At 44.2% G+C, this 21,338-nt stretch overlaps 1 protein-coding gene across 1 annotated transcript in view; it reads left to right on the plus strand.

Annotated features, from left to right (window-relative positions):
- The window catches only part of SPATA16 (spermatogenesis associated 16), a 181,169-nt gene that overhangs the window by 58,670 nt on the left and 101,161 nt on the right, over positions 1–21,338 (plus strand). The window contains exon 3 of the mRNA XM_063131969.1: positions 8,163–8,252. Within this exon, the coding sequence (XP_062988039.1) occupies positions 8,163–8,252 (90 nt within the window). The remainder of the gene's footprint in view (positions 1–8,162; positions 8,253–21,338) is intronic.

A 21,338-nucleotide genomic window follows, 5' to 3' on the forward strand; every position in this document is an offset into this window, starting at 1 on the left:
GGCTGACCATTATTAGAAACACGATACTGCCCCCTAGTCTGATCCAGCAGGGCTCTTCTTACATTCTTATATTCTTATGTGCACCTGCTTCCAGGTAATCTCACCTGGTGGGAAGAAGAGAGGTGCCTTCACACAAACATTAAAATGAACCATCCCTAAGCCAGTCTGCCCGTGTTTCTTCCAGGACCATTTTCTCCACCTCTCAGGCTTTTGAAATGCTTTGTGTAGCTGGCCTAGATTTAAGCAGCTTTTGCAACATGTACTTGTTCTGAATGTTCACATCCTGGACTTTTCCCACACAGCCAGATGGACTCTCCATCTGCTCTTGCTTAATGGTTAGCTTTTCTTCTTTACTTCTATTAGCATCACACCCAGATTTATTTATTTATTTTTTAAAAAAACCCATCTATCTTGACTCTTGTTTTCCTGTTTAACACAGGATGGGTTTTTCTTCAAATCTGGGTTACCCAATAACCATGTTTTCATCAGCCATGGGGCTAGGACCTCAGTGAGCCCCCGCTTCCTCTGGGAGGGTCAAAGCCTGATCACCGACAGCAAGTCACCATAGTGAGAGGGTTATGGCTAGCCATTGACTATTCCCCACCAGCATATCCCACATCTGTGATGGTAATGAATGCAGTGGCAAGCATCACTTGTAAGTATGGATGAGCAAATTAGCAAAACTTAAGCTCACAGAGGTTGTCAATGGTCTTTCCGACTCAAGAAAGAGATGTGTATGCATTTCCATGGGCATTTTTCTAAATGTTCAGTTTTACTACACATTTTTCAAAAGTAAACTTTTTTCTCTCCCATTAACTAAAGCATGTTTGTGCACATTTTCCCAATGTATGCATTTTTATGTGCTTTTTTCAATCGTACATATTTGAGGGGGTGCAAATCAGATCACAAGCTTATAAATGTGCAGGTTTCGAGTCACAATTTCCTTTCAGGTCCATGTTTGAATCCAGGAACTGTGAGTTAGGTGAGCACATATAAACTTACAAACCCAATGTCTTTCACTACCTGTAACGTGACACCCTGGAAATCATTTTGGTTGCCATGTGCTTACGATTACTGTTGTTTTGGTTTATATCCGACCCATCATCCAAGGAGTCCAGGGCGCTGTACATGTTTCTTCTCACCCACTTTAGCCTCACAACAATCCCATGAGATAGTTTGAGCTATATCTAGCCCAAAGTCATCTGATGAGTTTCATGGCTGAGTGGGGATTGGAACCCCCATTTTCATGCTCTGTGCCCGACATACCAATTGCCGAGGGGCCACTACTAAGACTTTTCATCTGATGGCCCAAAGGCAGATTCGTTTGTTTAGAAAAGTTACAACTCTGAACACTCCAAAGCTCAGCAGTTTTTCTAAGAAGATGCCAGGCTGAGGAATATATGAATGAACAGAGGGCAAAATAAAACTCATTGATTGCTAGACATTGCCGGCATAGGCTCCTTATGTCATTCCACTGTAACCTGCTTCCTTACAGTACAGCTTCGAGGGTAGGAATGGCCTCTGTAGCCACCTTGGCATGCTCCGTAAATAGGTACACCTAAGCAAAACAACCTCCATTTAGACAGAACTTGCCACACACAGAATAATAGGGCAGATCTCTGGAAGGATGATACAGCGTACGAGCCATTTGTGAAGTCTGTGGGGCTGAGTAATACCTGTTTCATCCCTTCTTGGTAATCCTTCCCTCTTTGTGTCTTGAAGATGAAAGGGAAGGAGAGAAACTTCGAGGTTCCAGGTAGTCAAGGTTAAGTCAGTAACGGCACAACCTGAGACAGCTCCCAGTGCAACCTCTCACTGAGTGTTTACGTGTGGAACCTCTTTCAGCCGGAGGGCCAGATTCACTTTTGAGAAGCTATGGGAGGGGGGCATTCCAGAGGTGGGTGGAGCCAAAGGGAAAAGGGGGCAGGGCCAAAATACCAAAACTAGCAACACATTTCAGACTGGAACTCTTACTGCCGGGAACTAAGCTTTAAGAGAAGCATTTCCACCTTTTAGAATGGTGGGGGAGAGGGATGTGCAAAAGCTGGAAACCCACCATATATAGGGTGACCATATGAAAAGGAGGACAGGGCTCCTGTATAGACAGTTGTATAGACAAGGGAATTTCAGCAGGTGTCATTCGTATATATGGAGAACATGGTGAAATTCCCTCTTAATCACAACAGTTAAAGCTGTAGGAGCTATACTAAAGTGACCAGATTTAAAAGAGGGCAAGGCATCTGCAGCTCAACTGTTATGATGAAGAGGAAATTTTGCCAGGTTCTCCATATATACAAATGACACCTGCTGAAATTTCTTTTTCAATACAACTGTTAAAGATACAGGAGCCCTGTCCTCCTTTTCATATGGTCACCCTACCATATAATCAGTAGCGGGGAAAGGGGGCGTTGCCAAATAGGATACCCCAGAAGGCTGAATTGGGACCCCAGGCAAGGAAGATTAAGACCACGGGCCTGTGGTTCAACAATGGCGACTTACATTGTCCTATACTATAATTCTGCTTCCATTAGGGCGCAATCCTGTTTAGACAGGAAAAAGTCCTACGACTCCCAGCATGCCCCAGCCAGCATGGTTGGCTGGGGCATGCTGGGAATTGTAGGGCATTTTCTGTCTAATCACCAATAGAATTGCACCCTTATCCCAGTGCTGTCACTTATGCAACCAAAACGGCAACAGCCCATGCATACAGTGGAGGTGTCAGCAGCTCAGGGTAACCCTGAAGTTTGCAGAAGTACGAAAGATCTTTGGAGGGTCAGGGGAGCATAGGGAGGAAGGGAGGGAGGGACCCAATCCAGCCTAACTGGGAGTGTGTGCCCTCGGTGCCCAGAGTGTGCTTCCTCACTGTGGAGATTTGTTTCCCTGAGGTGGGAAGTCACAGAGGGACCAGGCCCATCCTGTTATCTCTGTCACCACCTGAGTTTTCTAACTACACTTCCCTTGTCCTGGTTGGTAAAACAGTTCATGAGGAGAACACATGCAGCCATTCAGTTGCACTTACAGGCACATAAATCACAATAGAGGTCATTCTTTGTGCTCTAATAGGAATAATTAAATAATACATAAATAATGGAATAAGCAATCAAACCTTGGGATTTTTTAATCAAAGGTACAGGGACATTTAAATTGCTCTTCTTCTTCTTCTTCTTCTTCTTCTTCTTCTTCTTCTTCTTCTTCTTCTTCTTCTTCTTCTTCTTCTTCTTCTTCCACAGCAAACAAAAACAGAAGACACTTTTCTCTTCCAGTGCTGTCATTTTGTGAGCTTTTATTTTTTTTGGGGGGGTGGGTGGAATCTACATTTCTTAAAGTTTCTTGAAGGCCTTGTCCCTCTTCTCTCTACTTGAGTAGCACACATCTCTCTCCTCTGAGGAAAAAGAAAGCAATAAACATGATCCTTCCACTCAGCAAGCCTCTCCCCTTGCTGTCCCTCCGCAGTATGCATCTTTGCTTCCCCCTTCCACGACACGTGGACTTGATGGTATGCTACCAGTTTTCATTGGGCCTCCCGGGACCATGCTGCCAAGGCTAAAACGTGGTCAGGGCATGCTTCGAACAATCAGCTGGAGAAATCCTGAAACTCTCAAGTAAACAAAAGTAGCTTACAGATCTCTGCATTTAGCAAGTGAGACAGAAAGGTATTAGGAAACACTATGATATTCTTCCATAAAGGCCAAAGAGGGAGAGATAAAGAGAAAAAGCTGTAGAGCAGATCTTCTTAACATTAGGAACAGATTGGTCTGAAAAGGGGAAAACCTGAAAACTAATTTGTTGAGATTTTGCTAGAGCTCTGTCGGAAGTGTGTGTGTGTGTGTGTGTGTGTGTGTGTGTGTGTGTGTACACACCTTTCAGAACACATCACGCTCTAAGAGAAGAAAGTGGGTGGCTAACTACCAGCAAATGATTGATTTTTACCCCCAGTGCTATTGCTTAGCTGTGGTACAGCCAATAACCTGGTGAGGGGGGGATCAATACAGCTATTATCAACTGTTGACTACAGTTTGCAAAAGCAATAATCGCCTTTAAAATCTTTTGTGACAGTCTCGGTGATCATCCAGTTTGTTAACGTGTTAAGGCTCTGGGCCCAATTGCCTTAAAAGCACCGAAGGAAGGGGGGGAACGTTTGGACACTGTGGAATTGCTTTATCTAATCTTGGGGTTTCAACAAAGGTTTTGTCCGTAACTAGTGGGCGACTGTGATCCAAAGCGAAGTAGAATTGACCAGGAACTGCAGAAAGAAAAATAGCAGGAATCAGAGGAGTCACATTGAGCTCCATCCGACGAGCATTTAATTGCACACTCGTTACTGGGCACTCACAGATTTTTTGCAGGTCCCTCCCATGATGTCATCTGTCTCCCACCTGCCTTCCGCCGCTCTGGCCTTCTATGCACAACAAAAAATGCTCCACAAAGTCCGATATATTTTAAACCCGGAAGTTGCTGCTCTCTCCTGCTGTGTGTAGGAGAAGCAGCGCAATTAGAACAATGGACTCAATGGGCCTCGTGCTCGTTGTTTACTTCCTCTTTTGAAAGAGGAAGTAACTGAGCAACGAAAACATGGGTGGGGAAGCGATGGTAGGCAGCGTGTCGTCGTTCCCACCCCGGTGTGATGGAGCTCTCTATCTACCTCCACTGTTTGTTTGAATACAGAGCTTCTCCCGTCCCCAAACTCAGGATGGATAGAAGGACCAAGAACTGGCCAACATTAGGAGTTTTATGGACTTTTTATGTCCTGACTGTTAGATAATTACTGTATTTTACTTTCTAGTTCAGAATATTACTGATTTATAAGTGTGAATGTGATTGTTGCTGGGTTTGCATGTCTAAGCAGGGCGCAATCGTATGCATGTTTAGACAGAAAAAAACACTCCTCCAACTCCCAACATTCCCCAGTCATACATAGGATTGTGCCCTTTGAGATATTTTTAATATAGTCAATGGTATATAAATCTATTTAAAAATAAATAAATAAATAAAGGGCCGTTGCTTCAAAAGCTAACCATGGAGCCCAATGCTGGTAATTATATTTTAAGCATCATGAGTTCTTGGCCATGCTGGCTAGGAATAATTGGAGTTGTCCAAAATAACTGGTAGGTATCAGGTTGGGAAAGGGTGGTCTGATCTACAAGGCCTCTTATGCTCTTAAGAATGCTGCTGCGGGGGATCCTGGGGTATGTTCTATTGCACACAACTAATCCACGCAGAGCATTTGGTGCGGCCTTTAGAACCCACATGAATTTAGAGTGTGCCTAAAGAAGGGTAAGACTCATTGTGGTGGTCAAACTGTCTTTCAAATAGCCTTCCATTACTGATCTTCTCAGAGCCAAGCAAGACATGTCATTAAATGTGTCTTAGCATTTAACACGTACATTTACGGGGCAAGGGGGTCGGGCAGGGCTGATCTTCATGTGGATTGCAGAAGTTGAGATGTGGAGTTTATTCCTTTCCTTCCCTGTTGTGTTCCTGATGGAAATCACTCCTCCAAAGCTACCATTGGCATTGGGAGGAAAGTTCCCATGGGACAGCCATTCCAATGCCAAGCAGCAAATCTGGAGGAGCATTTTTTGTCAGAGTCACAGGGGGGGTGGGGGAGGGGAGAGAGAACGGTTAAACTCACTTTCTCCCCCTTTTTTCTGCTGGGATCCCAATAATTATTAGTTTCCAGGGCTGCCATTTGCTGTAGATTAAGCAGGTTAACTTGAATTTGAAGTAACTAAGATCTGTTAAACAAAAATAAACATTTTATTTTGTTTTGTTACCCCAAACCACATGTCTGCTTGGCTTTATCACCTGCTGTACAGTTACTATCGTAAACACCTTATATATAACCTTCAGCTTATTACATACACAGTAAAACCTTTTCAGATTCTAGCCTTTACCCTCTCCTATGAGGGAAAGGTTGTGTTTTACCATGTACATTGATGGTGCTATATAAATAAATAAATAAATAAATAAATAAATAATACGCTACCCTCAGGCTGTTCAAGTGGAGGCGCTTGGCTTGACAAGGGTTTGTGTGCGACAAGGCCCGGTGCGTGAGGCCTGTGTCGTGACAGTCTTCCTTTTTGTTTTCTCATGGGACGCGCTTTTGAGCATGTCTAGTAGAGCTGCAGAGCCAGGGTGGGGATGGGAAGTGGGAGGTTTCAAGATGGCGTGGATCTTCAGCACCTCCTGCCCCTTCTTCCGCTTCATTTGCATTCTCTTCTGAGGTCCGAGTCTGGACCTCAGGTGAGGAAGCTACCTCGATGCTTTCCACGGCCGTTGTGAGAGGTGCGGGGCAACATTCCCCATTCAGATTCCCTCCTCCAAGGTCATGGGAGTTGACAGCCTCAGAGGAGAGAATCCAAAATATCTTATGGTCTCTGGTATCCTCTTCCAGGGACCAAAGGATCGTTCTCATGAATATATATAATGTTTGGGGGAAAAGAAACATTTTAAGTTGGCAACCAAAAAGAAAACGAGTCAGCACCAATTGTATCTCTTCTGGAAGTGCATTCCAGAGTCCGGATGCCACCACAGAGAAGGCCCTTTCTTTTATAATTGCTTAGACTATTTCTCCCGCTGTTGGAGAAATAATGCAGGATGGAATGAGAGGAGGCAGTAGTTCAGGTATCTTGATAAGCACAGGAGGAAAGCACATTGCTCTTATTCTCCGCAGTATGTTGAAATCGGCTCTGCTCCGTCAGTGTTATAAGACAGAGCTAGCTGTCCCTAAAACCCAGATTTTCAGTGCCAAGAAAAACATATTTCAGGGTGGGTGGGAGGCGGAAATAATAGCTCCCCCCTCCCCATTATGCCCACTGTTCTGAAAAGTTATCCAAGGCAGGATCTGGAGGGAGATTCTGTGCATTTGTGGAGAGAGCTCCTGTCCTTTACTTTGCTGATGCATAGCTGCTCAACTCCATTTCATAAAAACTAGAGATCTGCTGTGCTCCCTGACAGCTTGCTGGAATGGGGTGAAATGTGGGGGGGGGCGGGGTGCTCCCTTTCAGAGCGCACTTTCAGACATATATTGGGGTGAATTAATTCAGCATCAGAGAAGTTAATCCACACAATCCTGCCATCTGCCTAGCTTCCAGCAACCAATCAGGGTTCGCCATCCACCCCCGGCTCAACCCTGGAGCAAGGTCATATGGCAGAAGGACCGTGGTGACCTCGCTTTGAAGAAAAAAGTCAGCATGTGTTCCCATCGTTTGTAACCACGCAGCTTCGATGAAAAGCCCAGCGGTGGCTGCAAGTTGGGGGCTGCGTCGTATAACTGACCCAGTGCCACAGCAGAGCCACTGTGGAGCTTAGAGGATGTGTAAAAAGCCCCTAGGCCCCAAGTCCTTTAGGGTTTCAAAGGTAACAACCAGCACCTTGAATTGGGCTCAGTAATACCTTCATTAAAGGCCTCCTAATAACTTTCCAAGAAATCCAAGCACCCCAAAAATACTGTCATATATGAAAACGTTCTTACGTAAGTACTTCTCCCTATTATAACCTACCCCACCCCAAAAAACCCAACAGCTAGTTCGCGAGCCTTTGCTGAAAGTTGTACCTCCAGCCCAGTCTGAAATAGAAACTCTGAACATTTCAAAGGGATTCAAACAGGTGTGGGGCCTGCCTATTGAGATATAATTACAAGGTATGTCAATAAAGCACCCACACACCCCAAAATCAGATCGTACCATTCCAGCTGGTTCTAGCAATAGTTTTGGTCTTGGCTTTGTATTGTTGATTTTTGCATGCATAATATATGGTTATTATCGCAGCCCCCAAATGCAGATGACAGATAACAAAAGGCATTATTACAATTATGTATAGTGTCTTGCTGATTTTTATATTCTCACTAAATGCAGTCGAACATATGCTCACGGGGGGCTTAACCACCGCTTCTGTAATAGGAGATGCTATGAATGAAATTATTTTTATGACACAGCTTTAATAGACATTTTAATAATGCCTGCTCGTCGATCTCAGCTGTCAACAGAGGAGATGTGATGATTCATTGTTGGGTATTGGGGAGAAACACGCTCAGAATGGAACCGGTAGGAGGAATGTGGATATAAAACCTGCAAGCTATCTGGCGTTGGGTGTTAAATGATCTTACAGTGATGTGTCACTTTATAGCTTTGACTCGCATATTTGCTTTGCTTTTTGCCCAGGAGTATTATTCTGAACCCTGCCTACTTCCGTAACCACCTTCGCCAAGCCACTGTGTTCCGATGCTTAGAAAGATATTCTGAAGCAGCAAGGTAGGTCTGGGATTAATTGGACCGTCTTCCTTTGCAGTCTGTATTCAATTCCAACTTTTTCTTCATTGTAAATGTTGCTCCCAAAAAAACTAAGGAGGGTGGTTGAAGTGGCAGGCTCACCGATCCCCTCATTTGGAGATCAGTGAGTAGGACAGCCACCTACTTATCACTAAAAAAGAGGAAATGCATCACCATAAGAACATAAGAAGAGTTATGCTGGATCAGACCAAGGGTCCACCTAGTCCACAACTCTGTTCACACAGTGGCCAACCAGCTATCAACCAGGAATCCACAAGCAGGATTCAGGTGCAACAGCACCCTACTTCCCACATTCCACAGCAACTGGTGGATATAGGCTTACTGCTTCGGATACTGGAGGTAGCACATAGCCATCAGGACTAGTAGCCATTGCTAAGCTTCTCCTTCAGTAATTTATGCAACCCTCTTTTAAACCCATCCAGATTGGTGGCCTTGTGGTAGCAAATTCCATAGTTTAACTATGCGCAGTGTGAAGAAGTACTTCCTTTTATCAGTCCTGAATCTCCCACCAATCAGCTTCACGGGATGACCCCCTTGGGTTCTAGTATTATGGGAGAGAAAAAGTCTCCTTATCCACATTCTCCACATCACACATGATTTCGTACACCAGAAAAAGAGGACGCCAATTTGCATAACATTTTCATATGCACATTTATATGTATAGGTGCAAATAGAAATTATCTAAATAGAAATACAAGACATCTCACCATAGCGAAGACTGACCAGAGCTGTATGACTGCTCAGTCCGCTGTCTAAGTGTTAACTGTTGATGGGCAACTTCAAGGCCCCTGCTCTCCCCTCCCTGTGGTTTCTTTAATCTTTAAATTGGACTTGTACTGAACAGCTCATCAAATAGAGACCACCTTCAAATAGTGGACTGTCTTTTGCCAGGTCTCCAGAACAGAGGACTGTCCTCTATAAAATAGGGCATAAGTGACCTGCGCCCTTTCCAAACTTATGTACATGTTCAAACTTTTCACCACTGATCTCCCAGGCAGCCAGGAAGTAATAAAGCCAGTGCCAGCAGGAAACTTTTAATTAACATTGGAAAGGGTCTTTGCTGAATTGCATAAGCTTTGCAACAGGCTGACACAGGTGGAAAGCAGTGTGGGGACTTCTTTCTCCATGCCTGCCCCACACTGTAGCTATGTGAACAATCTCTCTGTCATAAACCTGTAGAATCTCCATATCAGAGGTGAGTAGCCCAAGACCATCTGAGTCCCTCAACCTAATTTCAGAAGCTGTCTGCATGTGATATGTTCACACCTTTGGTAAAACCAATCTGTCCCTTCCCTAGAAGTCCATGTTGTGAGAAGGAAAAGGGAAAGAAAGAAAAAGGGGGGTCAGAAAGAGAAATAGAGACCCATTTCATATGGTCACCCTACCATTGAGGGTGTCTTTCTCAAGGGCCCTCAAAAACCTCAACCCAGCACTGGCTGGGGGTAAGCCCCACTGAACTCAATGGAGGTTACCTCCAGCTAGACATGTATTGGATTGCCCTGTAAATGCTGTATATAAAGAAATATTGCTGACCACTGTTGGAAACAGGATACTAGAACAGATGGACTCTAGGTGTGATAATCTTAGAATAATCTTAGCATCGCTTCTGGTCAGCTAAAACGCAGGAGACGAAACAGGATCCCATCGCATAGTTTTGCCAATGTCAAATAGCGAAAATGTAGTGGAGGAGATTCTAAACTGGGTTTGTTTGGATGGTAGGAGGGATGAAGTATTAGGAAAAGGATGAAGTATTAGGAAAGGGACTCCAAGCCTGACAGAAAGGCTAATGATTTTCTCCCCCAAGTGAGATAGAGTCCCGGAGAAGTTTGCGAGCAAACTGCAATAAGGAGTTGCGCTAGAATTATGGTAGGGATAACATGCCCATAAAGAGGGAACGTTAAGGTTAATGTGGCGACCGTAAATCTTTAATGAACCGACACCGGTGTCCAGAAATATCTGCCTTTGAAATTAAGAGTCAAGGTCTGTTCTTAGATATACAAGTGGAGACGCTCATAAATTTGCAGAAGCGTTCTTTTGTGTGTGATACCTTCTCTGCATCTGTTCTCCCTTCACTCTCTCAGACTACTCCACACATACTCATACAATATGGTATTGCATCTGCTCATAGAAGGTGCCACCACTTCTCTCTCCCTCCCACACCACATCTCACCCTGTTTAGCAGTGTCTTCTGACCCTCTGTGTAGCATTTTCGGGGGGCTGCGGGGACTGCCCTAAGGAGGAGACGGCCGGGTGTATGTGTCTAAATCTGGATCCAACTCACACCATTGCCATATTCTTATATTCGCACACAATTTAATAGCTGGCCACCATTTCATAGAATCAAAGAATAGTAGAGTTGGAAGGGGCCTATAAGGCCATCTAGTCCAACCCCCTGCTCAATTTAGGAATCCACCTTAAAGCATACCTGACAGATGGTTGTCCAGCTGCCACTTGAATGCCTTTAGTGTGGGAGACCCCACAACCTCCCTTGGTCACTGGCTCTAACAGGAAGTTTTTCCTGATGTCCAGACGGAATCTGGCTTCCTTTAACTTGAGTCCATTCTGCACTCTGCTCTCTGGGAGGATTGAGAACAGATCCTGGCCTGCCTCTGTGTGACAACCTTTCAACTACTTGAAGAGTGCTCTCATGTCTCCCCTCAATCTTCTCTTCTCCAGGCTAAACATGCCCAGTTCTTTCAGTCTCTCTTCATAGGGCTTTGTTTACAGACCCCTGATCATCCTAGTTGCCCTCCTCTGAACACGCTCCAGCTTGTCTGCATCCTTCTTGAAGTGTGGTGCCCAGAACTGGACGCAATACTCAAGATGAGTCTTAACCAGGGCCAAATAGAGGGGAACCAGTACTTCATGTGATTTGGAAGCTATACTTCTATTAATGCAGCCCAAAATAGCATTTGCTTTTTTTGCAGCCACATCACACTGTTGGCTCATATTCAGCTTGTGATCTACAACAATTCCAAGATCCTTCTTGTTTGTACTATTGCTGAGCCAAGTATCCCCCATCTTGTAACTGTTCATTTGGTTTCTATTTCCTAGATGTAGAACTTGGCATTTATCCCTTTTAAATTTCATTCTGTTGTTTTCAGCCCAGTGCTACAGCCTAGCAAGATCACTTTGAAGTTTGTTTCTGTCTTCCAGGGTATTTTCTTTCTTCTAGGGTATAGGGCTGTCTCCTACTTTCTTTGCTCAAACACTTTTCGCCAACAGTGCATAGTATCCCCATCATCTAACCTTGGGCCATGTAATTTATTTCCAAAATTTGTATACCATTCCATATCTGAAGCAGATTCCTGAGCAGTGAACACAAGGAGCAAAATAGCAAAAGACACAAAAATTAAAATAACATTAAAGTTACACTTTTTAAAAAAGAATGCTAATAAAAACTGTGGCTGGTCAGTTAAGGAATGCTTTCTGGAATAGAGCTGTTTTCTGGAGGCACTGGAAGCAACACAGTGTTGGTGCCTGCCTTACCTTCAGGGGCAGGGAGTTCCAAAGAAAGGAGGCCACCACACTGAAGGCTCTTAGAACTTCTGATCAATTCAAATGTCCATAAATGCTCTTACTATTTGAAAGCTGGAGTGGGGAAATATCATAAAGGAAGTTCTAGGCAAGCCCCCGAAATGGTCTATGGGGCATTGGTTCTTGCTAGCTTGTATGCATACTTGCTTGATGACACTTGCCTATATCTTTTCAAAAGTATCTTCAGAACCATGAGGACTAGAACATTACTTGCTTTTTTAAAGTGACATTTGAGAGTCTCAGGATTGTTCTAGCCATCAGATTAACTGTAGGAATCGCTATATCCTTCAAATGAATGACCGATGCCTTTCTATGCCCCCAGTCGTGCCAGGCAGTGAAGAACCCAACTTTTCAGGATGTTACATTGAAATCTGTCCCAGCTTTGAAGTTTCCTAACTGAAGATTAAATCTGTTTCATCAAACATGGAAAGCATGTCACATCATAGGCCTCCCACACCATCAGCAATGTGGACCAGTGCGGTCACTTTGGGACCGAATGTTTGATAGGGACCTTGGAAAGCCTATGTACAAGCCAAAGCTTATAGCTGCTGATTCAGTCAGTGGCTTTCAAGACTTCATCATCTCTCACACAGTCCAATCCATTCTTTCACCAGAGGTGAAAGAGATTTGACGCTCTTGCCCCCAGTGCTCAGAGGCCAGAATATTTCATGTGCTAGTGGTCTTCAACTGGTCCAGACCCAGGATCCACCTCGGATTCCCAACCTGCAGCATGGGGCCCACTTTCCCAATTTTACTAACTATGCCTATATATTTGTTTTAAATAACTCTTTTAGCCTGTTGAACAAAAGACTGTGATTTTATGGTTTTAAATTAATGATTGTTGGTATTGCTTTTATTGGGTCTGTGACCGCATAATAAAAATCTGAATCTGAATCTGACCTTGGAAAGCCTATGTACAAGCCAAAGCTTATAGCTGCTGATTCAGTCAGTGGCTTTCAAGACTTCATCATCTCTCACACAGTCCAATCCATTCTAGCAGTAGAGTGCAGGATCCAGAACAATTAGGAATCCTGTGAATGTAGACTTCTGTGTTTTCTGATACTTGCTTGTGAAGTTTTCTGGGCCTTCTTATGGTCCACTATTAGGGAGAGATGCCATGCTTCGCAAGAGAGGCTTTTGGTACAATCCTGAAAGGGAATCCGTAGGTTCTTACTTTCTTGTTACATTCTCTCCCATCATGCCATCCAACAGAAGTTTGACCAAAGCGGGCCACAGAATACATTGTTATGGGATGTTGTGATGGTCCTGACCATAGATGGATTTTGAAAAGTTTAGACTAATGAACTTCCAGACTCTAATAATCATGATAACTGGAAAAGAAACTGTCATATTCAGAGGTAGCATAACTTCGGGTGTTCCCAAATGTTGGGGACAAACAACAAGGGATGACTGTTAGAATTATTCCCTGCTCATGTGCTTTCCCAAGGATGATCTGATTGCCCCCTGTTGGAGACAGAATGATAGGCTAGATAGACCTCTGGTCTGATTCAGCAAGACAATCTTACGATCTTTAAAAAGAGACCCAGAGCATTGACCCAGAATAAACACAGAGTGCAAACTGATAGTTTACAAAAAACAACCAGGCTTCACATTTGGCCTCCACTTAAAGCCCTCAAGCCTTCAGTTTTTGTTTTGATTTTTTTTTCTTTTTGGCTTTATGTATAATAATTATGGTACTGTCATCTTTCTGCTGATCAGAAAGAAAAAAAACTCCCTTGACTGAACTGCATCATCATATTCTGTGTGTGAAGTTTTACGGCTGTTCTTTTTATCACCAGCCAAAATAGTAAGCTCACTTGGAAGTATCTCCTTTTGTTCAAAACAAAGGTGCTTATGCCTTCCTGGAGTTGAGCTTTGACCAAAAGGGGGAAAATGGTTCTGTGAGTTCACAGCAGTAGCTGGTTTGCGCACAGCACTGATTGGCAGGTGCACATGACATCACCAAGAAGCCTCACGTACCACCCCTTGAATAATTTTATAGTTAAAGAAAAGATTCCTTTTTGAAATGCAATGTACACAAATAAATTGTTAAACATTCATAGATCGTTTTAAGTTTGGAGTTTTGTTTTTGTTTTTTTGTTTTTTAAAAAAGTTAACAGCACACCTGAAGCATTAGAAACCAACACATAAACAGATGCTCCACTTCCTAACACCATTGCAGAAGCAGAAGCAACATTTCTGGGAATTAGCTCTCTTCCCTTAAATGCCTCTTGGGAAAACTAGTGGGTTCTGCGAACAGGGCCAGGCAGGCTTCCCCAGGGTCAACATTCCACCATATTGGCACCAAAACTGAAAAGGCCCTGCCCCCACTGCACCAGTCAAGTGGCGGGACAAGGAACAGGACTCTGGTGGTGAGCAGAATGCATGGGAGAGAACGTACAGGGAAAGGTGTTCCTGAAGATACCTGGTTCACAAGCCATTTAGAGCTTGAAAGGTTGTGACCAACACCTGGCATTGAGTCTGGAAATGAACAGGTAGCCAATGAAAGTTGAACAACATCAGAGTATATGTTCCACCTGGACAGCAGCAGAAAACAGTCTAGCCATGCAGTGTTGTTTTGGATCAACTGAAACTTCCTCATACTTTTCAAGCATTGCCCCTGCCGTGATTCCAAGCCCTCCAAACGAGATGTGAGACAATAAAGAAGTCTGCCATGCAATCCACAAAGCTTTATTCAGTAAGTAGGCATCTCTTCACACTTGAAGGGAGTGTAAATGCTAGGAGCTAGCCTCTAAGCTGAATTAGCCTAACAAAGCAAGGCGCCTATCAACAAAATGGAAAGTTTCCTGCCACGCCCAAGAGGCTTTTACCAAAAATTCATCAAGTTGTAATCTACTGGACGTCCTCCCACCTCCTCTCAACTCTGCCTACATGACTCTACTGTGGACTCTGGGATCTGTCAATTATGATGCTCCCTTCCACTCTGACAAAGACTGAGTTCCCAGGGATGGGAAGGAGAGCGAAGATGATCTCTGAGCCTGAGCCTCCTGTTCTATAAGCTCCTGGGGAGATTCTTTCTTGACTCCTGGAGAGTCTTGGAGAATTTCCTCCCCTGCTTCCTGTCTTGGCTCTTCTTCTTCTTCTTCTTCTTCTTCTTCTTCTTCTTCTTCTTCTTCTTCTTCTTCTTGCTCCAAGTCCAATTCAGAATTCACATGAGGGAGACCAGGCCTGATCCTGACAGCCCCATGTAGAGCACAATTCATGATAGACATTGGTGGTGATGAGGAGGAGCAGTAGATGCCCCTGCCTCCTTGTTCACTGGCTCTCTGCCTGTCAAGCAAGTGGTAGCAATGATGAGAAAGAGGAATCATAGAATCGTAGAGTTGGAAGGGGCCTTTAAGGCCATCGAGTCCAACCCCCTGCTCAAGGATAAGGGACCATAGCAGCTACCAAGGGTGGTGCGAAGGTGGACTCAATGGGGAGGGGGGCATTGTGGGTATCTTGCCCAAGAGCCCTCAAAAGCCGGGAGCCAGCACTGTTATCCCTGCTTGGCTCTGCGTATGCCCTGACGGACAATCCATGCATTACATCCTTTATGTAACTCTGAATCATTTTCATAGGTCTGTCGGTAACCACTGAAATGAGCAGTTGCAAAAGGAGTATGCAGCGTTCCCTCCAATCACTGCGCGTTCTGTGGAAATTTCCAGCACGTTGTTACAATCCAGCCCTGTCCCATATTGAAGTGTACTTTTCTATTCAGGGCCTTTGATGCTATCCAATCAAAAGCATTGAATGGCCTCAGCGCTTTCATTTGGAATGCATTCTGGGAACCTCTGAAAGCAGCTGCTTCATTCATTGCTGATTTGCTTCTGGACCATCTGAGGACAAATCTGGAACATTCACAGAGCTGTAGGGCAGCAGAAAAGTCCAGATGGGCTCCCAGCGCAAATGGAAGAACAAAAAAAGTTGTCCAGGAAAGGAAAGCACTCTGCGCCCATCTATCTTCATATGGAAATGGGCTGGAAGGATTTCCCCTCCAACACACATCCACTCGAAACAGCTTAATGCAGTAAGACTATATTTCTCTTGGCTGTGCAAATGGAGCAGTCTTGGATCAATGGAACCTGCCAAGATATCACAGCTATAATATCCTGTGGAAAAGTCAGAGCAGACAATGCTCTTCCTACGCTTCCGCTTTCCCTTCAATTCAGGGCATCATCAGACAAGTGTTTTATCACACGCTCACTACGGCCCACTTACAGATGTTCGTCGTCTGCCTCCTACACGCCTCCCACTCCTTCTGCCCATTTTTCTGTTGCACAATAGACCCCTTTTAATCCAACTTTTTTTAAAAAAAAAAAACCAATGTGCCGCAATCTCCTGCTGTGTACAGGAAAAGTGATGCAATAAAAACGGCCCCTGAATGGGCCACGTGGTCTTTGTTTACTTCCTCTTACCTCTCCGGGAAGAAAGGGGAAGTAATGAGTGACAAAGGCAGGGGCAGATAAGTATTGGTAAGGAAACACGATTTCCCCCCAAGTGATGATGCTCGATGTCAGGGGTTCATGTTGTTTGCCAAGGGTCTGTCAAATTGCCTTTGACGGCCTCCTTAAGGCAGAATTGCCTATTGGCAAATAAATATTTTCAGCCCAGTGTATGCCAAGATAACGGGAATGCAGGAGTGAGTACCCCTGGAGGGGAGGATCAGCAGGTAGGAGGGAGGGTGTTTAGCCTCTCGCATGCATTCCAGGTCTCCCCAGGGAATGAGCCCCTGGGACGACATTTCCCCTTTGCCACATTCCAATGGTTTGGAAACACTATAAGACCAGATTTTGGAGGGAGGGCAGGGCAGGGCAGGGCGAGAGAGAGGGAGAGAACTACAAATGGTCTCGAGCCATAAAGGCATGTCAAAATCAGTGTGCTTTGGTATAATAAACATGGAAGAGGAATTCTTCTACCAGAACATTTTAGGCCCTTTCTACACCTAAGGACTATCCCAGGGAAGTGGAAGGATCATCCCTGCCTGCTCCCAGGATCCCCTGTGTGTCGTTTGGATGTACAGGGATGATCCCAGGACAATCCTGGGGGGAAAGGCATGGTGTAGACATGCCCTTAGTCTCCTACAAGGATGGAAAGAAGGTGAGGGCAGGAACATCACAGCCTGTAGCCCAGACATCTGAGGATGTTGTTGGTTCCTCACTTGGAGAAGCACCTTCACTTGCTCGCAATGCTATGACCATTGGATCTCATCTCCCAAATCACCGGCAGAGTCCTATCTTTCCAACTTCTCCTTCCCAAGGCCAGAGCTTCATCATTTGGAAAGGGAGCCAACGCCACCACCACCACCACCACCAAGCTTTCCACAGCTCAGAGGAATGCAGGTGGGAATCCCTGCTCAAAGTTCCCTCTCCAAGTTCATAGCTCTGTCTATGGCCTCAGAGGAGGAAATTCCCAGCATCCTATGGCTTCTCAGACATCATCTATGGATTGTGCTCTAAGTTTGCTTTGTACTTAAAAGCAACAATTACAGGTATTATTGGACACTGAATAGCACACAACTGCCCCTACCATGACTGAAGTGGATTATAGTGACCATTTATGCATCAACCAGTGCATATTTGCATAAAAGTTGCATATGCCTAAGTACATGCAAATTTAGATATAAAAGGATTGAGCTGGGCTAAGTTCTGGAAATTGATTACTGGGTATTTTTTCTTTACTAAAAGCAATATATTATCCAAGTTAGCACAATTTATTCCTTAAGGCTGCCATCTTATCATACTTACCTGAGAGTAAGGCTCATTTAACTTAATGGGGCTTAATTTTGGGTATATATTGTTATTATCACCATCATTGTCATCATCATCAACAACATTATTAGTATTGTTTATTATATATCTATACCACCCAATAGATGAAGCTGTCTGGGAAGCTCACAAAACAAAACTAAAAACCTTAAAATACAATATAGCCTGTTCAGGCAACATGCTAAGCCATGGTCAGGCTGCTAACTCTTTTGCAGTAAATGGTTAGTGAGTACGTTTAAACCATGGTGATGTAGCCACCATGGTTAAGAATGGCTCACCCAACACGCTAAGTCATGGCTCACAAGACATGTTAAGCCATAATGTTTAGCTCAAAATGCTTAACCGCTGTTGCTTTGCAATGTCGTCTGAACAGGGTCATACTGTAAATGAGATGGCAATGCATTCATAAATTAAGGGAATGAATGCATCAGAGCTGAAATTATAATCCTGCCAGGACAAAAACATCCTAAAATTAGAATATATTTCACCATTACAATCAATTAGTCATAGGTTTGACATCTAGCATGCAAACTCTCATAGGAGATTCAGGTATCAATGGCTACTAGTCATCATGATAGCGATGTTCAGTGTGGCGTAGTGGCTAGAGTGTTGGACTGGGAGTCAGGAGATCCGGGTTCTAGTCCCCACTCAGCCATGGAGACCCACTGCGTGACTTGGGCCAGTCACAGACTCTCAGCCCAACCTACCTCACAGGGGTGTTGTTGTTGTGAGGATAAAATGGAGAGGAGGAGGATTATGTACTCCTTGGAGGAAAAAAGGCAGGATATAAATGTAATAATAATAATAATAAAATCTGCAGTATCAGAGGCAAATGCCTCTAAATTCCAGTTGCTGTGGAACAGGAGTGGGAGGGAGCCATTGTATTCATGTCCTGCCTGTGAGTTTCCCATAAGGCACCTGGCTAGCCACTGTGGGAACAGAATGCTGGACTAGATAATCTTTTGTTCTGTTCCAGCAGGGCTCTTCTTGTGTTCTTTACTGTCTATGGTACTTTAAATAAGTGTCAAATCCTAGTTCTCACCGAGGTATTGAATCTCCACCTGAAATGGGCTGTACCATTTTAGACTTCAAGTGTGGGTGGGGGGGGGTCACTTGACTGAAAGTTCCTCTACAGAAAAACTATTCCACTACATTAAAAACTAAATGTGAAGGAGACTAGAGACCTCTTCACATCTTAGCCATCATGGATAGGTTAAATCTACGGCAGAGTTCCTTGGAAAGAGTAGTGCCCAGAAGAGAAAGTGGAGTCCAGGACTATTTTGTGAGTCTCAGAGGAGGGGCCTTAACATTTTGGGCAGATGTTGGGCAGAACCAAACAGGTCTTTCCAGTTCTTGGAGGGGGTTTCTTGGTGGACAAATTTAGAGCAAAAACTATCTATTCATCTATGGTCTGAAACAGGAGTGGGACAACTGGTGGCCAGATTTATGGGCCTAAAACTCCTGTCAGCCTTAACCACCATAGCCAGTGGTGAAGGACAATGGGAATTGTAGGCCAAAGCATCTGGAGGGCCATAATTTGTCTACCCTTGGTGTATAGCTCTTTTTAAAAAAGTAAGCAAGGATAAAGCCTTTATGGGGGATAAATTATCAATGGCAACTAGACATGGTGGCTGTATGCTATCTCCAATATCGAGGCAGTAGGCCAATGTATGCCAGTGGCTGGGAACACAGCCAGGACAGTGCTATTGCCATGATGTCCTTCATTAGGACTTCCCATAAGCCTCTGGTTGGCCACTGTGTGCACAGAATAATGGACAAGATGGATCCTTGGTCTAATCCAGCATGGCTTTTCTTATGTTCTTTATTATGGCAAACTAAAACCGCTCGACGTATTGAGCAAGCTCTGCAGTTCCCCAGAATACTTCTTCAGGCTGGGAGATAAGCCAAAAAAGTGGGGGGGGGGGAGGGGGAAGGAGAGATAGAGAGAAATAGGTTCCTGGCTACAAAAGAAAAATCCCAGTCTGGAGCTTGTAAATGGACTCTGAAGGAGTTGTTGCGCAGGATTAAGCAGGATAAACTGTGTTAGGCGCAAAATAGAAAGGAAGGTTGCATCTGTGAAAGGTAAATGTGGAAAAAAAGAAAAGAAACAATGGCACTGATCTCCATTGGAAAATATAAAAAGCAGTTATTTGAATAACAGCCACACATGCCCCTGAAAATACCAAAAGTAGTCATACTTGTGATGATGATGATGATGATGATGATGATGATGATGATGATGTATTCCTATATCATTTACCTAGCCCAGCTTGATTGTTTTCTGGTTGGTTTGCCACCCTCTACTCAACAGGGAACATAGAAACAATGGGTTTCAATATCTGCATGCTTTTCTTCATAAATTATTATTATATATGATAATAATAATAATAATAATAATAATAATAATAATAATAATAATAATTTCTTACCCGCCTCTCCCTCTGGATCGAGGCAGGGAACAACATTGAATACAACATTGAATAAACTGAAAGTGGGAGGAGAGTGGGGAGTTTAAATTTTATTTTCTCCCCCCTTGCCACCCTGGCAAAAACCACTCCTCCAAATCTGCTATTTACATTAGCAGCAAAGCTCATAAGAACATAAGAAGAGCCATGGTGGATCAGACCGAGGGTCCATCTAGTCCAGCACTCTGTTCACACAGTGGACAAACAGCTGTCGACCAGGGACCAACAAAGCAGGACATGGTACAACAGCACCCTCCCTCCCATGTTCCCCAGCAACTGGTGCACACAGGCTTACTGCCTCAGGTACTGCAGGTAGCACATAGCCATCAGGGCGAGTAGCCATTAGCTCTCATTAGTGCCGGTTGTATATCTTCCCAGTACAAATAGGAGCTTCAGAGGAACATTTTTTGGTCAGGTTAAACTCCCCCCATCCCTGCTTACTGCAATCCTGATAATTATCAACAAAAAACCAACCCATCCCAACAGATGTTGTTCGCATTTTTAAAAAAAAAAAAAAAAGAAAGAAAGAAAAAAGATGTGCGCATTAAAATCACATTTAATATGGACCGTGACCCAGCTTTGTTAGACATGAGAACTCAACAAGGCCAACGGTATTGTTGTTAATGCTCGCTTTGCTTTACGCCTCCAGTTGTTTTGTTCCGCCGAATTTTCTGCTTTTTCCCACCTGTGTATCCATTATGCCTCACTTTGGGGCAGGTTATGCCTTTCTTGCATGGTACAATGACCGTCATTTTTAAAGGAGGCTCCTTCCCCCTCCCTCCCTTGCCGTTGTCGGGGCCCTCACACCGCATTTCCCTCACTGCGACATTCTGCTTTTGGAGGAATAGAAACATTACAGCTTATTACCCCGAGATGGGTTTCTACTTTAATAGCAACCACTGTACAAAGAGAGAAAGCGCGAAAGGAAGTGTGTCTTTGGCCCGGCAGTTAATGTTCTGGTGCCTTGCAGGAGATTTATTTCTTCCTCCCAGCCCGAGTCTTGCACTGCCCAAGTCACCTGGGAATTTGCACATTATGGAAACAGCAGGCTCAGGCCCTTCTGGGACCGCCTGATGCTGCTTCTCAATGGCTCCTTTTTATATGATAACGGCTCAGAGCTGGCAGGTTGCAAAGAGAGTTCAAGTCAGCCAGAAATATATTACTACAGCATTAAGTCACAGGGAAGTGTAAAGGTGGAGACAGGAGGAAAGCGAATGATCAGGATCTAGGCTACTACAACTGGCGCTTATTTTCAATAGCAGGCAAACCCTGGGACC

This window comes from Elgaria multicarinata, chromosome 8, assembly GCF_023053635.1.
Source record: "Elgaria multicarinata webbii isolate HBS135686 ecotype San Diego chromosome 8, rElgMul1.1.pri, whole genome shotgun sequence".
NCBI lineage: Eukaryota > Metazoa > Chordata > Lepidosauria > Squamata > Anguidae > Elgaria > Elgaria multicarinata.